General features: G+C 36.7%; 1 protein-coding gene across 7 annotated transcripts in view; it reads left to right on the forward strand.

Annotated features, from left to right (window-relative positions):
• Window positions 1-20,070, forward strand: part of DENND1A (DENN domain containing 1A) — a 486,566-nt gene that overhangs the window by 100,879 nt on the left and 365,617 nt on the right. For all 7 annotated transcript variants that reach the window (XM_066367202.1, XM_066367200.1, XM_066367201.1 and 4 more), the window contains one exon: window positions 11,888-11,931. In XM_066367202.1, the coding sequence (XP_066223299.1) occupies window positions 11,888-11,931 (44 nt within the window). The remainder of the gene's footprint in view (window positions 1-11,887; window positions 11,932-20,070) is intronic.

A 20,070-nucleotide genomic window follows, 5' to 3' on the forward strand; every position in this document is an offset into this window, starting at 1 on the left:
AGATGGAGAGAAATGATCAGAATTTGAATATATTTTGAAGACTTAGTTGACAGTGTTGGCAGACAGATGGATCTGAAATGTGAGAGAAAGAGAAGCAGTTCAGTTTTGACATGTTGAATTCAAGATGTCTGTTAGAAACACAAGTGGAGATGTTGAGTAGACAGGTAGATGACTTTGTCTGGAGTTGAGAGAGGCCTGAGCTGGAGAAATAATTTTAAAAGTGACAGTACATATTTGTATTTGAAGTGATGAGGCTAACAGAGGCCAGCAAAGGAGGACATCAAGAAAGAAAAGTGGAGAAGTCCAAGGACTCAACTCTGGGGCCCTTCAGTGGGAAGAGCCCATGGAGAAGCTGGGAGGCAGGAAGTGAGGTGCTGAGGGAGCCATGTGAAGAAGGTGGTTTGAGGAGGAGCAAGCAATCAAGGCTGTCAGGTGGTGCTTCTAGGTCAGGTAAGATAGGGCTGAGGATTGATCGTTGATGTTAGTGGTGAGGTCATTGGTGTGGTCATTGATGCATGAGCAGTTTTAGAAGAGTGGTAGGCGAAACTTGATTGGCATGGGTTTAAGAGGGTAGAAAGAGAGGAATTGGTAACAGTGATACAGACACTCTTTTGAAGACTATAACTTTACAAAGAATGAAAGTTCTGGAGTGGAAGCTATAGGTTTGATTCTTTACAAAGTATTTGTAGAAGTAACTGTATGCTTACATGCTGATGGGAATAGATCCAGTAGAGAGGTAAAATGAGCAAAATGGGAGAACTGGTAGGACAATGTCTGAGCTGGTGAGGGGATGGGGTTCTGGTTCACAAGTGAGGAGGGGCCTTTGCAACGGGCACAGGCAGTTTTCATAGTAATAGGCTGAAAGCAGAGTCTGTGGGGTCAGAGATAATCAGTGCATAGGAATGGTGATGGCGGCTTGTGGGAGCTCTCCTCTGATGGCTTGGTTTTCTGAGTGAAGGTGCATATAAGGTCGTTAATGGCAGTTGAGGATGGAGGTTTGAGGGAGAGGATAAAGTATGAAATAATCTCTGAGATTGAGAGAGCGAATGAATTAAGGAGAATGTGGTGTGATTACTAAATTGCATTAAAGCCCACTTACAGTGAATAATTTAAAGCTTGATTGGTCAGTAAAGTGTGTTTTTTTCCCCAGCTACAGTCAGGGATGAGGGAGGATAGTTGGATTTAACAAGGATTGTGGTTTTGCCAAGTAGGGGTGACAAACTAAGAGAGTCACAAAGGGATTGTGGGAGTGAGCGTTTGAGATTAGGTGGAGGACAAGCTCCTTGGCGGGAGGAGGCTCCGGACTAAAGAATTTAGGGATTTGGAAGGATCATCTATGTGAATGGCAGACCAGGAAGACCAGGTGGGCGTAGTGAGTGAGGGCGGTGCACCAGGACCTCCCAGGATTCGAGGAAGAGGAGTAATGGGATTAGTGGATGGCCATAGAGCGGAGGCAGGAGAGTGTGGAGATGGGTGACAAGAGGTTAAAATCCGGGTTTTGGAAAATGAGGGAGAATGGTCTGCCAGTGACAACAAGGAACAGAGGCCGCCTCCCCCACCAGGCCCGTAGGCGGTGGGGTGGGAGGAAACATGCAGCTCTGAGAGGGCTTCTGAGGGAGCCAGCATTGGTAGCAGTGCGAATCTGAGGATGTGTAGGAAACAGGAAGAGAAGAGGTTGGGATAGACAGTTTTAGCTTTATAACAAAAAGATCTTAAAACATGTTAAAAATGGTACAGGTCCTCAAAAAAAAAAAAAAAAAAATAGAATGACCATGTTATCCAGCAATTCCACTTCTGGATATTTGGCCAAAAGACATGAAAGCAAGGTCTCGAACAAATATTTGTACACTCATGTTCACAGCAGCATTATTAACACAAGCCAGAACAGCAGAAGAGAGAAGAAACTCCAGTGACCACAGAAGGATGAATGGATACACAAAATATGGTACACAAACACAATGGAATATTACTCAGCCTTAAGAAGGAAGGAAATTCTGGCACATGCTACAACATGGGTGAGCTTTGAAGACATTATGCTCAGTGGAAGAAACCAGTTACACAAGTACAAGGATCGTATGATTCCTCTTATAGGCGGTACCTAGAGTAGTGAAATTCACAGAGACAGAAAGTAGAATGGTGGCTGCCAGGGTCTGGGGCAGGAGGGGACAATAGGGAGTTATTCAGTGGGTTCAGAGTTTTAGTTAGGGAAGATGAAAAAATTTTGGAGATGGATGGTAGTAATTGTCGAACAATAATGTGAATGTACTTGACGAGGTGGCCGAGTGGTTAATAATGTGAATGTACTTAATGCCCCTCTGAATTATAACTTAAAAATTGTTAAAATGGTAAAATTTATGTTATGTGTATTTTTAACCCTCCCTGCCCCCGACATACAAGTCAGGTTATGAGGATTTTAGGATCTAGGCACTGTTAAGAACTAGGTGACTGTGTGGTACAGATGAGGTCTAGGCAGCAATGGCTTGTTTCCAGGGGAAGAGGGGCAGAATTTTGGTATAGGAAAGTCTTCTAGTTCAGTGGTTCCCAACCCCTGGGCTGTGGACTGGTACCGGTCCATGGGCCATTTGGTACCAGTCCGCAGAGAAAGAATAAATAACTTACATTAATTTCGTTTTATTTATATTTAAGTCTGAACTATGTTTTATTTTTTTTTTAAATGACCAGATTTCCTCTGTTACATCCATCTAAGACTCACTCTTGACACTTGTCTCAGTCATGTGATACATTTATCCATCCCACCCTAAAGGCCGGTCTGTGAAAATATTTTCTGACATTAAACTGGTCCGTGGCCCAAAAAAGGTTGGGGACCACTGTTCTAGTTGACAGGCATAGTAAGCCAGCTTTATCTATACTGCGTTTAACCTTATCATCGGGATTCTTACTTGGAAACACATTTTCTTAAGTAGGAAAACATTTTCTCTCTGTTCTCGTTTGTTCTGTTTAGCAAGTGATTATTATTTTCATAGATGATATAAGGATAACCTCTAGCCTTCAAAATTATTCCAAGTTTTTAATATGAATTCATCTCTTAAATACTGTATTTACCAGTTGTAATGAACGCTAGTAACTTTGGAGTCATTTCTTTATATCCTGAACTTGGCAGTAAATAGAGGAATTGGAACGCTCTCATTCCTAATCTGCTAAGGCCTGCTTCATGACAACATGTTTTAGTTATTTGTCCAGTTGTATTCTTATTGTTGAGTCACAATAATGATGAGAAGTCAGATCAACAGGAGGACGTAAATAAATAAAGCCAGAAGAGAAAGCCAGCGTTGGATTCTTGGGAGTCTGATGGATCCAGACTGCATCCCAACCCTGTGACTTAACTCTGAATTTGTTCTTAATAAGCCTCACTTATTTATAAAATAAGGATATATCTACTTACCTGAAGAGTTGTTATGATTAAATAAGATAATAAAATAAACCACCTGTGGCAACAACTGGTATACCTAGGCATTCAGTAGGTGGTAGGTAGCTGGTGGTAGTATAATTACTGCAAAGATATTTAATAGAACTCTGTTTCTGAAACCCATAATGCAAACTTAGAACACAAAGGAATTAGCAGAAAGGTCCTTCAGTTTATACAAAGATTCACCTCAGGGTTTCTGTAAATCTGGGAGTCCCTAGTGCATTTGATGTTTACAGATCATTAGCAAACAGATGCCAGTAGGCAAAATAAACTGTAGCTTAAGGATTTTCGAACCACTGACAATGAAGAGAAAGTCAGTTTCTGATAAAGTTATAACATTTCTAAGTAATGGCAAGTGATGGGAAAATTTTAATTGGGTTTATAAAAGTTTATTTCAGGAACACATGTATTTCCAATTTAAGGCACACCTATACATCTGTAGCCATCTAATTTATAGTGCTTGCGTATTTCTCCACTGGGGTTAATAACAATGACTGATATTTGCTGTGTGCTGACTGGATGCCAGTGTGTCTTTAGGAAGCCTGCAGCATTCAAAGGCTTGTTTTCAATGGGATGTTTTGAAATAGGCCTTTTATCCATTTGGAGAGACAGGGTATTTAATGAGTTTATTTTATTCTACTTTTTCTATTAAGCCAAAATATTTGTTGGGTACTTATAACAGACAGGATATTTTGTAGGAGACAAAGCTCAGTAGATTATGGCCCCTGACCTCACAAAATACCCATCGTTCTCTAGATTGTCCAAAGGGGCGTGTGGTCGTAGTACCAGATGAACCCTGGGCTAGTCCTGGACTCTCCACCTGGTTCTGCCACGCTCTTCCCTGAAGCTTTTCTGTCCTGGCCAGGACCAGGTTCCACGCCCTTTACCAGTCCCTAGCTTAGTACTTAACCAAGCCCTGTGGTAACTGCTTGTTTAACTCTCTGTGCTCTGCATCAGTGTTAGACTATAAATTCCTTGAGAACCAAGCCTATGTCTTATTCATTAATTGGACTAGTCACACCAGAGTATTTATGGCATGAATAAATAATAATTTTCAAACATTGGACAAGTGGTAACCTATTGCTTTCTTTAATAAAGTTGATTATGATAGTCCTAATATCATAGCTTTGTCATGAAGATACAATTAGAAAGTTCATACAAAATACTTGTCTCAGGGCCTGGCACATAGTGGGTACTCAGTCACTAGTTTTGTTTGAGTAAATAATTGAGTTATCTCCTTTCACCTAATTTGACAGATGTGATATATCTATTTATGAAAACTCTATGCAGTGATGTCATGTTTGTAGGACATAAAGGGCACAGCTGTCATTTAGGTTAGATCTGAAGTAGTTATTCATATTGGAGTAAAAATTTGACAGTTAATGGTACTCATACAAAAAGATGGGGTAAGATGAATTCTAACTCACAGAGAAATTAAATGGAAACCTGAGATTATAACCATTAGAGAAAAAACCATCAGTATTCATCCATCAATTTGATAGATTTTAGGAATTAGTTCCAAACTTCGAACTGATTTCAAAACCATTAAATATTTAAATAATAGTGAAAGCTAAAAACTAGGATATTCAGTGGGGAAAAATGTAAGACTATATGAACATGTTCTTTTGACATTTTTTTTCCCTCCAGCGCACTCTCCTATTTTATTTTACAACTCCCTTTGGAATTTGGCCAATGTTAGAATTTTGGATTTACGTGGCATAAGTTTGGTTAATGATCAGATTTATTATATTTCTTTTGTAGATGAAATTAGTTATTATTAAGTAGTGGCATTTGCTGGTCAAAATATCAGCATTTCTCTAGAAAGAAAGATGAAACTCCCTAGATTTTACTGCATAATGTCAATGGACTCATTATTTGTAGAACAGCTGATGTATTTAGGACTTGTTGATTCACTTAATTGGTAACTGTACTATATTCATAACTCCAACAACTGAAAACAATAGGTCAGTGTCTGCTGTTTATGCATAAATAGTCACATTGGAGCAGGATATGTCTGAAAGGCAGAATATGTTAGTTTGAGGAGGAATCTGGCACAGGAACGGTTCCATTGCTTGCCGTCCTGAGGTGGGCTGTGTGCTCCTTCCCTGAATAATGCTCTTTGCGTTTCTGTCACAGGTGTAGATGGTGAACTGCTCCTGTGTTATCAGGCTGGCTTCTGTGTAGTCGGTTTGAATGTATTTTCAATGCCAGTAGAGAGGGACAAGTCTAGAATAGAAAGAAGCACGGTTTAAAATTGGTGATGATTCAGAAGTTTTTGTCTTACAGTCATGTATTAAAGCAAAAGTTAATCCCTAGAAGAGATTTTTTTTAAAAAAAGAAATTCCACCTGTACTTGGAAACCAAATGTTCATTTAAAGTACTTTGAAATGATTTTTTTAAAATTAGTGAATTATATTTCTTCTAATTTCAGAATAAAATCAACATTTTGGACTCAATAATTTTTTTGAATGAGCAATTTTTAATTTAAAAACATTTTTAAAGGAAAGATACCAGAAACCATTTTGTTTGATTGTTGAGGAAAAGGAAAACATGTTGACTTTTTTAAACTATAAAAACATTTGAAACATTGCTTTCAAAAATATATTACTTTTAATAAGTAAATTTAACTATTATAAGTAGAATAATTTACTAGGATAATTGTATTTGGTTACAATGCTAAACTAATGATTCCAGAATTCTATCATGTACAATAAGTGAGGCTGATTTTTTATAGTTATAGTAGATTTAATAGGCAATGTCCTTAAAGCTCTTTAGTAGTTAGTGTAGTGCGTTTCAGTTTGCAGTCAAGAAACTTTAATTCTACATATACAAAAGAAACTTAACTTTTCTTCTTGAAGATTAAAAGAAAGTTCATATCTGAGTGTGTTTGGGGGAAGATTAAGCTTGTCCTCAAAATGTATAACCTCTCAGACAATTCTCTGAGAGTCTACATTTTTAGTGCATAAAAATGGAAAATGTCATTAGGGAAAGAGAAGTGTAATGGACTATTACTGGTTTGCAACATATTCTTACCTTCTCATCTGGAAAATTAAATCTGATTACAGCTTGGATTAACATTCATGGATGTGGGGGAGAGGGAGATAGTATCTTAAACTCCATGAAATCAAACAATGAGATTATATCATTTACAGCTAATTTTGAAATCTCGGTTTTGAAGAGCAGATTTTTATAATTGTTAGCTTTAAATGTATTCAGTATTTTATCTCTTATTGGCTCAAATATGCTAGAGATAATGACTGAATAAATTTAGTAGGAATTAAATGTAATGTTTTCTGCTTTGATACCTAGCATGTTGAAAGTGAAAGCAGTATAGATTCCTGTGTTAATGGCCACATTTGCAGTTTCTCTTAGATAGCCTTAAAAAGCTCCAGTTATAGTAGATTGTAACATTTGGTTAGTATGCAGTTGTTAGGCCTATCACAGAAAATGAAGACAGTGTATTTTTCAGTAATCAGTGAAAGTGTCATGTCTTGACCCTGCGAGTGGAGTTACTGGTATGACACGGAAATAATTTGGTGAGGTGTGTGTGTGTGTTGTGTGTGTGTACACATACTAGTTACTGATCTACAAATGAGCCCTCATACATAACCACAGTACTTTTATGAATTATTTGCATTTCTGTTGTAAAAGATCTGTCTACCACGTTTTCTAGGAACTTTAAGCCTAAGGCAGAACTCAAGGTTTTGGAGCCTGTGTAAAATAATTTATAGCACCTTTCTAGTAAGTCTTGCCCAAACTCTATTCTATTAATTAAACATCCTGTGGCAATCTGGTATATCTTAAAGATTTAAAAGTATATTACAGTAGAAAACTAGAAAACATGGACTATTGAGATTGGAGAATATTAGCCTTTCTTAAAAAAAAAAAAGTTTCTGAGTTCAAACTTTTTTCTCTGTGAAGACATAGCCTTCTAAGCATGGTATGTTCTGTCCCTGAATGAGATTGTGTGTGGGGAGTCTGTCCAGTGAAATGTCTGTTTAAATATGGAAATATGGCCTGACTAGGGGGTGGTGCAGTGGATAGAGCGTTGGACGGGATGCGGAAGACCCAAGTTTGAGATCCCAAGGTCGCCAGCCTGAGCGCAGGCTCATCTGGTTTGAGCAAAGCTCACCAGCTCAGACCCAAGGTCGCTGACTTGAGCAAGGGGTTACTCGGTCTGCTGAAGGCCCCTGGTAAAGGCACATATGAGAAAGCAATCAATGAACAACTAAGGCGTCGCAACAAAAAACTGATAATTGATGCTTCTTCTCTCTCTCTGTTCCTGTCTGTCTGTCCCTATCTATCCCTCTCTCTGACTCTCTCTCTGTCTCTGTTAAAAAAAAAAAAGGAAATACATCTTGTGGCCTTCAGTGGAAGTCCTGTGTGGGGATAGTCTCTTGCGTGGCCATAGTGCCGGGACAAGGTAGACCCTTACATTGACATAGTGTGAAGTTTCATTAGGCTTATGTGGCTAAGAGATGTATGGACTCTATCATATCATACATGTTGGTGGCAAAGTATTTTAAATACAGTTTTTTTGTTGTTGAAAAGTATTTTCCTAGGAGATGATGAAATCGATTTTTAATTTTGTAATAATATATTGTTTAAGTCTGGAGAAAGTTACTGAGAGGGAAGGATAAGGAAGGAAGAGGGTGCTATGTACTACTATTATGTTCTTAATTTTCTGTCAGGGACAATTCTTGGAGAAAAAGCTTGACACATGCCAATAACTCTATTCTTATTGCCAATTGCCTAAGCAACTTATGCTACTCTTTTCCATGGTAGTTCTTTCATCTGCAGATTTTTGTGTTTAAAGTGAGCTTTTTGGTGACACTGCATTTGGCAGGGAGGATCTAAATGTGAGAAGGTGTTTTGGAACATTAGCAATCATAGCAGTGGATGGTGGATAAAGGAATAGAGATATAAATATTAGACCAATGCGCAGTTTTCCAGTGTATGTTATTTTCCATATAAAGACATAGAACATTTCATAAAATGTTCCCAGACCATTTAAAACTCAAAGAAATGCAGCTGATGCAATGAAATACATAGAGAACTTGTAAAAACATACAGACACGCAAGTGGATTGCTGCCAGACAGAAAATTTAAAGGCGGTTTGCTTAACTGCGGGGTGCTAGGTTTTGTACATGTGCTATGCCGAAGCTGTTAGTAAGGCTGGTGTTGTGTTGCTTGAGAAAAGCAGATTGTATTTGGACCTTTTTAACTCAGATGTTTCCAATGTCAGTATTTTGGTGACATTATGGCATAATGATCAAGTCACTGTGAAAAAAAAAAAAAGATTTCAACCTATTATAGAAAATAGACATTTTAAGAAAATTCAGACAAATTATTTTCAGTTTTTGTGTTCATTTTTACAAAATGGCTTTCATAGTTTTATTAGCTATCTAGATCTCTGAGCTAATTGAATGGAACTTTAGAGGTTGGGCTTTGGTTTTAAAAAGCATTGCCTTTTTTTTTTCAATATTGTTTTAGAAGAGTGTTAAGGATCCATGAAGTTTGCTTTTGTAAGCCGTAGGGCTTTAAAGAAAGGAAGTCAAAAGTTTTATGCTTGAATCATAGTAAATAAAATTACTGTATTATCTTGGAACATGATTCTGTTAACATCTGGGAATCTCCCTCTAGGGTCAGTCTAAGGACAGAGAAGGAATTTAGTTGGTGGTGTTTCCTATGTTGCCCATTATAGAGGCAGTGCTTAAGAATATGGTTTGAATGGCCCTCATTGTGACATTCCCTGGTCATAACTACCTTCTATATATTAAAATAGGTAGATTTTTTTTCTTTTTATCCATGTTTCTGTCTCTTTTTCAATTTTGCTATGTTGAATATATGAATAAAATGCATTTTAAAGTGCCAACTTAATTATTAATGTAGTTTCTTATTAATTTACTTGGTCAAAGAGATTTGAAAACCTTTTTCTCACCTATATGAAGAAACTTATATTTTTAAATAGAAGAATAAACCACAAGTTTTGGTTTCTGACATTCATCCTTTTAGCAAATGGTGATGAAAAATTAAGTCTTTGGTGTTATTCCATCTTTATTTCCACGGGTATTTTGTGTTTCCCAAGAAAGCACAAATCACTGCAAGAAAGAGGACATGATATTAAAGATTTACATGTGCGTCATATCTGTCTGAAGTTTTCTGGTTGAAGAGTAAGTGTTAACCACATGACAACTGGAAAAAAAAAAGAATATGCCTCAGATTATTTTGTGGCTTTCCCAACCTCTATTTTATTGGATACCTCAGTGACTTAGAAGTGGGGTTTTTTTGGTTTTTTTTTGTCTTGGGAACAAATTTTAAATCCTAACATACCAGGTTTTTTTTCCCACTGGACCAGCTCACTTTCATATGTTTTAGGAATTATCGCCATTGGCCTCTTTTTTAGCCTCTCCAACCCTCACCCCTTTCCACCCCACCCCATTCCATAACACACTTTCAGAAGTTTTTTGGGTATCTGGCTGTCCCTTTGCATCCTGGTGGCTAATTCTTTCTGGAGACCTATCCAGTGCTGTTAGCGCCCTCTGGCCCCCAGTCTCCAGAGGATCAAGTCCTTGTGTGATTTCAGCCCTGCCCAGAGAGAAGTGACAATGTCTTCATCAGCCCACCAGGGCAGCCCTGCCCAGTACTGCGGCCGTGATGATACCAGAATTCTGCTAGTCATGGTCGAGAAGTGTCATTTGTCCCTTCTAGTATTTGAAGATGAGAGTAGAAAGAAAAATTGATCCCCTAGTTTTTAAGTCAACCAGAAGACACCTCAAGAGCTGAAATGGTTGAGAGGGCCTTTATATTTTTTTGCACCATCCATTTTGGGAACTCTGCTTTTGATGTGACCTTTTGAATATTGGTCTTAGATTTTGAAAAGTAACATCCATTGACTTTAATGATTTGAAAACTGGTATCTCTAGGATTTAAATGTACTGTGTGAATAGGCTCGTAGAATTCTCCCTTTTTGATTCTTCCCTGCAGAACAATTAATTGTATTTTTGTGTGTGTTGTGATTTGAAGGGTTTTAACTTTTACATGGATTTACTTTCAAAAAGAAGTAAATGGGTGTTTTAAAACATAGATATGGGAAGTGAGTAGTAACTATTGTGATCACTGTGAGGTGGAACCCTCAACTATTATGCTTTTCCATAAGCCTTTTATATTGATACATAGTTTCTCAAATAGGTATTATTCTGATCACTCCCCTTAATGTGTCTCTGAGGAACCCAATCTTTCTCTTATTAGAAAAGATTGTGGCCCTGGCCGGTTGGCTCAGTGGTAGAGCGTCGGCCTGGCGTGCGGGAGTCCCGGGTTTAATTCCCGGCCAGGACACACAGGAGAAGCACCCATCTGCTTCTCCACTCCCTCCCCCTCTCCTTCCTCTCTGTCTCTCTCTTCCCCTCCCGCAGCCAAGGCTCCATTGGAGCAAAGTTTGCTGGGGCGCTGAGGATGGCTCTGTGGCCTCTGCCTCAGGTGCTAGAATGGCCCTGGATGCAACAGAGCAACGCCCCAGATGGGCAGAGCATCGCCCCCTGGTGGGCATGCCGGGTGGATCCCAGTTGGGCGCATGCAGGAGTCTGTCTGACTGCCTCCCCGTTTCCAACCTCAGAAAAATACAAAAAAAAAAAAAAAAAAAAGATTGAATGTTTTCCTGATCGATAGCAAATGGAGTGCTAATAGCTTTTAATTAGTACACTTCTGTATTGACTTAAAGACAATGGCATTGGATTATCTTGCAATCATGATTGAAGAATCAAGTGACCACTTTAGTAATTCTGTTTTAGACTGTCATGAAAGGTATTTTCACCTCTGTATTTCTTAGTTTCTGAGCAAGTTTAATTTTGTTTATATTGGTAAGCTAGAAGTGTATTGTTTGGTTTTATTTTGAATACTTTACCTAGTGTTATCTGTATTTTCAAGAGCTCATAAGTATTTGGGGAAGTATGTATTTTATTTTTAAAAGCAAGGAAAGAGTTTTGCATTTGTTCCTTGAAAGAATTCTGTCACCCTCACTGCCCCTTCCCCCACCTCCGCCCCTGCCCCCCAGTCTGAAACTGGTGTTTAAGGCAGTTAGTTTATCAAGACTACCTCTATAACTATGAGAAGGAGCCTTCTGATTAGAGAAGAAAAGTCAAGCAGGTTTAAGACTCATTTTCTCTGGGAAAAAAATATATTGAGGGCAATTTGCAGCTGGCAAGATTCTTGCATTAGGTAATAGTTTAAAGTTAACAGTAGCATCAGGTCTTTCAAATTTTTCTTTTTAATATTTCTGGAGGAGGGTAATGGGAGTGCCTTGCCGAGTCCTTCCTCGTGCTCATCAACATAGCAGCCTCAGCTGCCCCCCTTGGATCCCCTGCCAGGGCTGCTATCATCTTCTGATCAAATATTAATGTGTGATCCTCTGCTTGCTCACTAATCCAAAGCCAATTAATATTATCTGTCAATTATTTACAGATCCTGAGGTGCAGAGGCAATTCCCGGAGGACTACAGTGACCAGGTTCGGAATGCGTAATTAATTTTTTACATGACAAAATTTATTTCAGAGTTGTTCAACATATTATTACTGTTCTTTTTACTGAAAGAGATAAATGAATTTTTAGAAGGGAAGAGAAACAGTAATTAGGAACCCAAGACAAAAAGTAAAATATACTGAAGTAGGATTGAAAACATTGGTGCGAGTTTGGGATGTTACCTTCAGGGGAAAAATGCACAGAAAGTAAGGAAGAGAAATCTATCACAAATTTTACTCTTTACTCTAAGCTATGTTACAGTCTGCAGTTCATTAGGAAATCCGTTTGGATTGCCTGTGAACTTTTTTTTTAATGTTATTTAAGCATCAAGAGCCAGTGTAACAAAAAGGGGGAGGAGGGAACTTTCTAACATATCCTGGAATTTGAACTAGATTATGAAACTGTGCGTTATGGTAGTACTCAAAGGAGAAGATACACATGCAGGAAGGGTCTGTAGGGTGAGAGGGCAGTTGTAATGATGGTAGAGAAAGTGAAGACTGGCCCCTTGGTCCTGCCATCTTGAATTTCCTGCATTCTGCAAGCATGGAATGCAGTGGAAGGAACTACATATTTTAATCACAAAATACTGTTGAAGTTCTGATGTTGCTCTACTCTTGATAATTAATTCCAGATAATACACTCTGGATTTCAGCTTCGATCTTCAGAAACATTTGAGATGTTTTGTAGGTTTTTGGTGCACCTTACATTTTTAGTTCAAATAAGCAATTTGATATGCTTGTAAAAGCAGTTTTAAAGTAAAAGCATCCTTGTTTATACTGAATAAAACCACTTTATAAGACCTTTCATGTGTGGAGTATTGTATACAATATAATACGTTTCTAAAGTACATCTACTTACCTTTGTTCATTAAAAGTAGTCCTTGAAAGAAGATAGGTACAATGGAATAGAAATATCCAGTAGTAGTGGTAACACCTTTGCAGTATGGCCATATAACAGAAGGCAAAGTATCTGATACATCTTTATGAATACAGGGGACATATTGTGACCAGGAACATAACTGGATAATCGGTATAATGAGATGCTTTGTAATGAGATTTTATTGTAAAGAACTCAAGAGAACTGGAAGGGTTTGTTTTGTGTGTGATCCTAAGACTTTTAAATGAGATTTTAATAAGTATTAATCTTCTCACTCTACTCCTTGTTTCATCTTCCAACTGGAGAGATAAATTTTTATCCTACCATAAATTGTGGTGAGATTGAGTTCATTGGGTTTAAACTACATAATCCAAAGATTGTAGGACCTTTAATGATTTTCTTCCCTTAAACAATGTCTAGAGTGGAAAAATCTTAAAGTATTATTTTGTATAGACTTGAGGCTGTAGTTCTCAAGAAAATCATTATTCTAAACTCTTGTATCTATGTAAATAGCCTCTGTGGTCCCATGATCTGAATTATCCATGAGAGAAAATTTTGTAGGTAAAAATTTAAAATAATATGGTTAACCTCTGGCTCTATTTTTTTAAACATAGTTTCTTATTATATCTGAAAATGTTTGAGCAACATGATTTTTTTGGTATAACTTTTAAAAATCACAAGGATAATATGTTTGATACAAAAAATATTGAGAAAATATACATAAATAATAAACAAAAGAATGAAAAGGGAGAAAATACAAGCCATCTGTAATTTTACTACTCAGAGATAATCACTATGACAATTTGGTGTTTATTTTTCTGAGTATATGTGCTTGTATGTTTGGGGAAAATGTGTGTGTGTGTGTGTGTGTGTGTGTGTGTGTGTGTGTGTGTATGTACTGTAGATACGTATGTATATATAGTGTATTTTTATTTATAGACAGAAATTCAGGCTATTATGAATTCTATCATTGCATGTGGAGCCCAGTTTTCAGATTAGATATTCCTATATTATGAACTTAGTTCTCTTTACTTGGGTTAATGGATGATCTTATAAGTGTTTTATATACTGAAGTTTAAGTTATTTAAAATTATAGTAAGAGCCTAAAAAATAATGATAGCCATCAGCTATTTTAAGTGCTTATAGGATCAATATTTATTTATTTTTGTTTAGATCAGTGACATAAAAGTTTTGAAATTTGGAGGATGCCACTCACGGGTAGAGGTAGGCTTAGGAGAGCGCGCATTTCACTGCCTTACTTAGCATCTCTTCCAACTTGACTCAACACACACTTTACCATCTTTTCCGCTTATAACTCAAGAATCAAGGCTGAATAAAAGATATATTTTATTTTTTATGAAATTACATACAAGTTTCCAGAAATTTGAGAGTTGATTTACTGGTAAAATGAGACCTGCATATTGCTTATTTACCTTTTTTTATCATTTGAGTTCTGATCTTCTGTGTTTTCTCTTAGCATTTGTTGGATTAAATGAAACTGTCTTTCCACTCTGTGTACTATTATAAAGGAATTCTTAGAAATATTTGTATTACACGCAAACCTTACATGCTGAATATGCACTTAATCTAGACAATATTTCTAGTATTAAAACATTTATGCTATAATCCATAAGGATTTGGGATAATTCACCACAAAGTATAGCACTTATTACTACACACACACACACACACACACACACACACACACACACACACACACACTCAACCCCCCCATCCCCCGCCCAGTTTTTCTCCTCATTTGCCTCAACTACCAGGACTTGTTTTTACATTTGTGTATTTCCCATGTACCAGCACACTTGATCAGAGACGCTTGCTGCTGCTAGATGTTTTATTCTGTGTGTTCTTTGTACCTTACAGTAAAAGAATCTGTCACAAATTATTGTGGCTCACTGCTTTAGAAACTGAGAAAAAAGGGAGGTTAGATTGACATCTGTGACTGAATAATGATGACCAGCCTTTTGGCTCTCCTTGAGCCACAAAGCTAGCACTGCCTTTAGAGTGGAAACAGAAGTAAGAAGAAAGGGGAGGGATAAAAGAGAGTTACAAATCTGTGGTCTCGGAGATGTATTACTGTTGGGCCAGTTGTCTGCGTGGTATGATAATCCATTTTGATCTTCTCTGTCTTAATTGTCTGCTAAAGACAAATGGGCAGTAAAAGTTCATCAGTTTCATCTTTTTGCTTCTCGTTTAGAAGCAGAATAAATGATCCATCACTACAGAAGTAGCCTTTCTTTCTGACACGGAAGTAATGCAGAGCCAACACGTTTTATTAAAATGTTTTCCCCTCATTATTTCAGTCCTCTCAGCTCTGAGAGATCTTACTGTTTCATAAAAAATGTAATCTGAAATGTAAATAAGGGTCTTGATACAAAAGGAAGAAGTAATGAGCAGCCTGAGCCACATTTTAGGACTCTTGATTGTAATTACTGACAAAATGATTTCTCTGTGCCCCATTTTTTTCTCCCTTAAGTTGTCTGTGACACCCTAAGACTGCAATGACATCTCTGGTTTAAAACCACTAAATCACTGTAGCACCCAATATTTCATTTAAAATCTGGTAAGCCTGCTATCTTGAAGCCTGAAAGTACAGCCTTTGTTAATTCCAGAAAGACATGTAATGCCTATATTTTTTTAAGTGAAAAACAAACGAAAAAGACAGAAGCAAGGTCTTTTTCAGAGTTCACATTACTTATTCATCTTCTTTTGTTTAATGCTTAGCTAGTTTAAATACTAAAACATCAACGCTGGTAGGATCCTGCCTTGAGAAGGATCCTGCATTTAAAAACATCTTCTAACAACTTACTTATAAAATTTTGAAAAATTTATCTCTCATAAGCATAATGTGAAGTTGTCTAAATTTTTTATTTTTAGAGTTAAAATTACTAAACTACAGATGCAATTTCCAAGGTGACTTTGGTTTTAATAGCTTAAACTAGATTTTTTGCAATCTCTTATTATAACTTTAGATACTGTGGCTCTTAACACACCCTGTCCAATATAAAATTTTTGTTAAGAGCAGAATCACAATAATATGTATCTTTCATTTATAAAAATGGTTTCTCAAATATATCAACATATCAATGTAGCATTAAAAATAAGAAAACAAAACATGGATATCTTTCCCTTCTGGAAATAACCTTTTAGTTAATTAAGTGGATTTATAATTATTCTATTCTGTTTATTGTATTCATTCAGAATTATGGAAATAATTGGTAAAACTTTACTCATTGTGATTGGTGCAGTTTTAATGAATACTAATGGAATTAAGGAAGAAAAGGATAGTTAAATTAACATGTTAGCAAATTATGCTTACCACTTTCATCAAAATCCCATCTTTGGCTTTAAAACATTATATGATTTTTCAGAATAAAACAATGAGCCTTTAGTAATTATACCTTGTAGTATGGGATAATTTGGTATAAAGATATAGTAACTATCAGAGAGAAGATATCCATAAATAGCTTTGTAATGTGTCAAGTATGATAGGCATTATATATACCATTTAAAAATGTATTAGTTATAATTACTTCTTGTACTAAAGTTAATAATTTGTTCTTACAGTTGCACTTTTTTTTTTCAGTTGTACTTTTTATAGCCTTTTTGTTCTAAGGGTGGCGATTAGAGTTGAATGTGCTAGAAGTTGCTTCTCTGGTGTGCTCATCTATATGTTGGTGAAATATAGCGAGTTTCTTAGACCTCTTTAAATAGAGGTCTGAGCACACTTCCCCGCCCCTTTATATGTAGGTTGCTGTTTAGAGTTGCAGGTAATTTTTCTTTCCACTGGCACTGAAACAGAGGTTATAATGAAACTAACAATCTTTATGCATTTATAGAAACTATAAAAATTTTATGGAAATCTTTATATAGAAATGAACAGTGTTTCTTGTACAGCTCTATAAGCAATGTAGAAACATGGTGCATTGGGAAAAATAAAAAGGTGCCCTTTCTTTTATGGTTTTATATAGTTTATGTGATTTTAAAATTTCACTATAGGCAGTTAAGCAAATTATGAAAACATACATCACCTAATACTAAAAAGGAACAAAAATATGTTGCATAACTTAGACTAATTGTGATGGAAATTGGCATTTCTGAGTTGCATATAATTGCTTAAATATGGAGTTTTCTTCTGTTCATGCTTCAGGTATGCTCTAAAGAAAACATTTCTTAAGCACATAGGTACTCACAGCATAACCTTTGCAAATGGACTGGAAGATTCTGATTAGAAAGGCAACCGAGATAATACTAACTAAAGACTTACAACTTGTCTACTGGTGATTGCCTCATTATTTTGGGGAGCTCCTGTATGTGAAAACTTTCATGTTATTTTCTTCCAAATTTTGATAAGCCAGAGACTAAACATTTATATTCAAAATTTGTTCATGCCCTGATTACTTGAAAAGATACTAATAGGAGAATTAAAGATATAATCCACAGCTACTAAATTTTTTATTACTGTGAAAGGAAGCCTCATTATACCAACATTATGTAATATGACACACATGTATAATATGTACATAAAACGTAAGACAAATGATAAAATTTGATCCCCCCCTTCCATTATTATTAGTCAGAGAAACATAAGCAGCAGAGTACCTGGTCTGTGTAAAATGTGACATTGATTCCACAAAGATAGTCTTTCTATAGTGACTTGTCTAAATCATAGAGTCTTCAAGTTGGAATTGAGATTTGGGGTTTGTGGTCCTTTGGGCCTTGTGTTCACCAAGCTCACAAAGAATGGAATCAGACTTAGGTGCATCCCATTTCTCTTAGAAACTTTTGAGCTTTCTTCTCTACCACCCCCCCTTTTTTTTCTTCAAAGTGGATGCTGTTACCCTTCCAACCTATTCTTACAGTCTGCTCAGATTTGATTCACTTTAAATGATGAGATCAAGATTAGTCCTGGAAACATTTTATGCCACCATATACCATGGAACAGAATTTGTCAGTTCATTTGTATCTCATCTAAAGAATTTACTATGTAAGGGTCAAATGGATCACACTTTAAAATAGCTCCACAACATGGCCTTAAAAAGACTAACTTATAAAGCTGATCCTCCCTGCCCTACTCCCTTCCCTGCCATGTCTGTTTTGGTGTCAGAAACTGGGAAAGTAGATTTTATTTTCTGCATTAATTGAGTGACAGATTGATAAGTGTAGTTGTCTGCAGAATGTGAGCCAGACACCATACCAGGTAAAGAGAAAGAGAGAAGTAGATCCCATCTTACCTTGAAGGACCTTACTGTCTAGTATGCTACAAGGGTAATGCTTGTCCAAGATGTTTTGATGGTTTGTAGAACGATGGTATGGCTAGAAATTGGGGATGCCTCTGAAAACTAGGGTCTCTGGTAGTGAAGCCACCATGTGATCACTTTCATGCAATTTCTTGCTATTTGTGTTGTGAAGCCATGGAAATTAGTAGAATTTGTAAGAGAAACCCAAGTAGAAAGTTTTGGAGTTGTCCTTAAAGAAGATAGTCAGCCTGACCTGTGGTGGCGCAGTGGATAAAGCGTCAATCTGGAACGCTGAGGTCGCCGGTTCAATTCCCTGGGCTTGCCTGGTCAAGGCACATGTGGGAGTTGATGCTTCCTGCTCCTCTCCCCTTCTCTCTCTCTCTCTCTCTCTCCCCTCTGTCTAAAGTGAATAAATAAAATCTTTTAAAAAATGCTGTTTAAAAAAAAGGAAAAAAAAAGATAATCATTTAGGTTTGTTTTAGACATGTGCTTTTTTTCTAAGAGTCACTGTTGACTCATGGATTTTTTAACCTCTTGTTCAAAAGGTCAGTTTTCATATTTCTTAGTACTTTGGCAGTTTGGAATTATAGGTTGAGATGTAATTTTCTCATCCACAGATACATATTCTATCCGTTGATTTTGGACTGTTTTTCTTCTTTTTCTAGTTCTTTAAGATGTAATGTTAGGTTGTTTACTTGATATTTTCTTATTTTTTGAGATAGGCTTGTAATGATATGAACTTCCTTATGATTGCTTTTGCTGCATCCCAGAAGTTTTGATACGTTGCATTGTCATTCCCATTTGTCTCTATATCTTTTGATCTTTCCTTTTATTTCTTCTTTGACCCAATCAGTTTTTTAGCAGTATGTTGTTTAATCTCTACATATTTATGGGTTTGTTTTTTTCAATAATTTTATTTTTTTAATGGGGCGACATCAATAAATCAGGATACATATATTCAAAGATAACATGTCCAGGTTATCTTGTCGTTCAATTATGTTGCATACCCATCACCCAAAGTCAGATTGTCCTCTGTCACCTTCTATCTAGTTTTCTTTGTGCCCCTCCCCCTCCCCCTTTCTCTCTCCCTCTCCCCCCTCCCCCCTCCCCCCGTAACCACCACACTCTTATCAATGTCTCTTAGTCTCACTTTTATGTCTATGGTTTTTTTTTTAACCTCCTTGTTGCCATTGATTTCTAGTGTCAAAGCATTGTGGTCAGAAAATGTACTTTGTATGATTTCAATCTTCTTAAATTTGTTGAAGCTAGTTTTGTGACTCAACATATGGTCTGTTCTTGAGAATATTCCATTCTCCTCCAGTGAATGTTGAATGTTCTGGACTGGCTACTTAATGAAACTATATTTTAAAACCTTAAATATTTAGGCAAACTCAATTGAAAAACTGGTATGTATTCTGACTTAAGGCTCTTATTTTAAATGGAAGATTTCTTCCTAATTTGGTCACTCCCAAACTATTACTGTTATATGGAAGGAACTCATTAAAAAGACAAATTCTTTTTGAGCTATTCTTTCTGAAAGCACACCAAGTTATACAGCTATATTGTACTACTACTTACTTGAATCTTACTCCAGGAAATGGTAATCATGTAGTCCTCACACATTCTTACTAAAGGTATTCTCCTGTTTTTATTCTGGCTCCAAAAAAATAAGCCACACTAAATTTTAGACATTTGTGAATACTATTGGATGGTCTCATTTCTGGTGAGTCACCCAGTGATTGCAACTAAGTAAATTGTGGCTGCTGTTGAGACTTGTAGTCTGGGTGTTAACTTAAGCCTCATGTACTCAGTCTCTGTTGGGATGCATCTCAAGTCTGTAGTCATCAAGTTGTGTTTGGTACCCCTGCTAAATTGCTCCCAAGTCTGCCCTGTTCTGCAATTTCCTTCTGCATTCATACTCTCAGCTTCTCTCCGTGGACTCTTCTTTATAGTCTACAACCCAATGACCTTTTAATTATTGCCCTTTGTAAGGTG

The sequence above is a fragment of the Saccopteryx leptura genome, chromosome 2, assembly GCF_036850995.1.
Source record: "Saccopteryx leptura isolate mSacLep1 chromosome 2, mSacLep1_pri_phased_curated, whole genome shotgun sequence".
Lineage (NCBI taxonomy): Eukaryota > Metazoa > Chordata > Mammalia > Chiroptera > Emballonuridae > Saccopteryx > Saccopteryx leptura.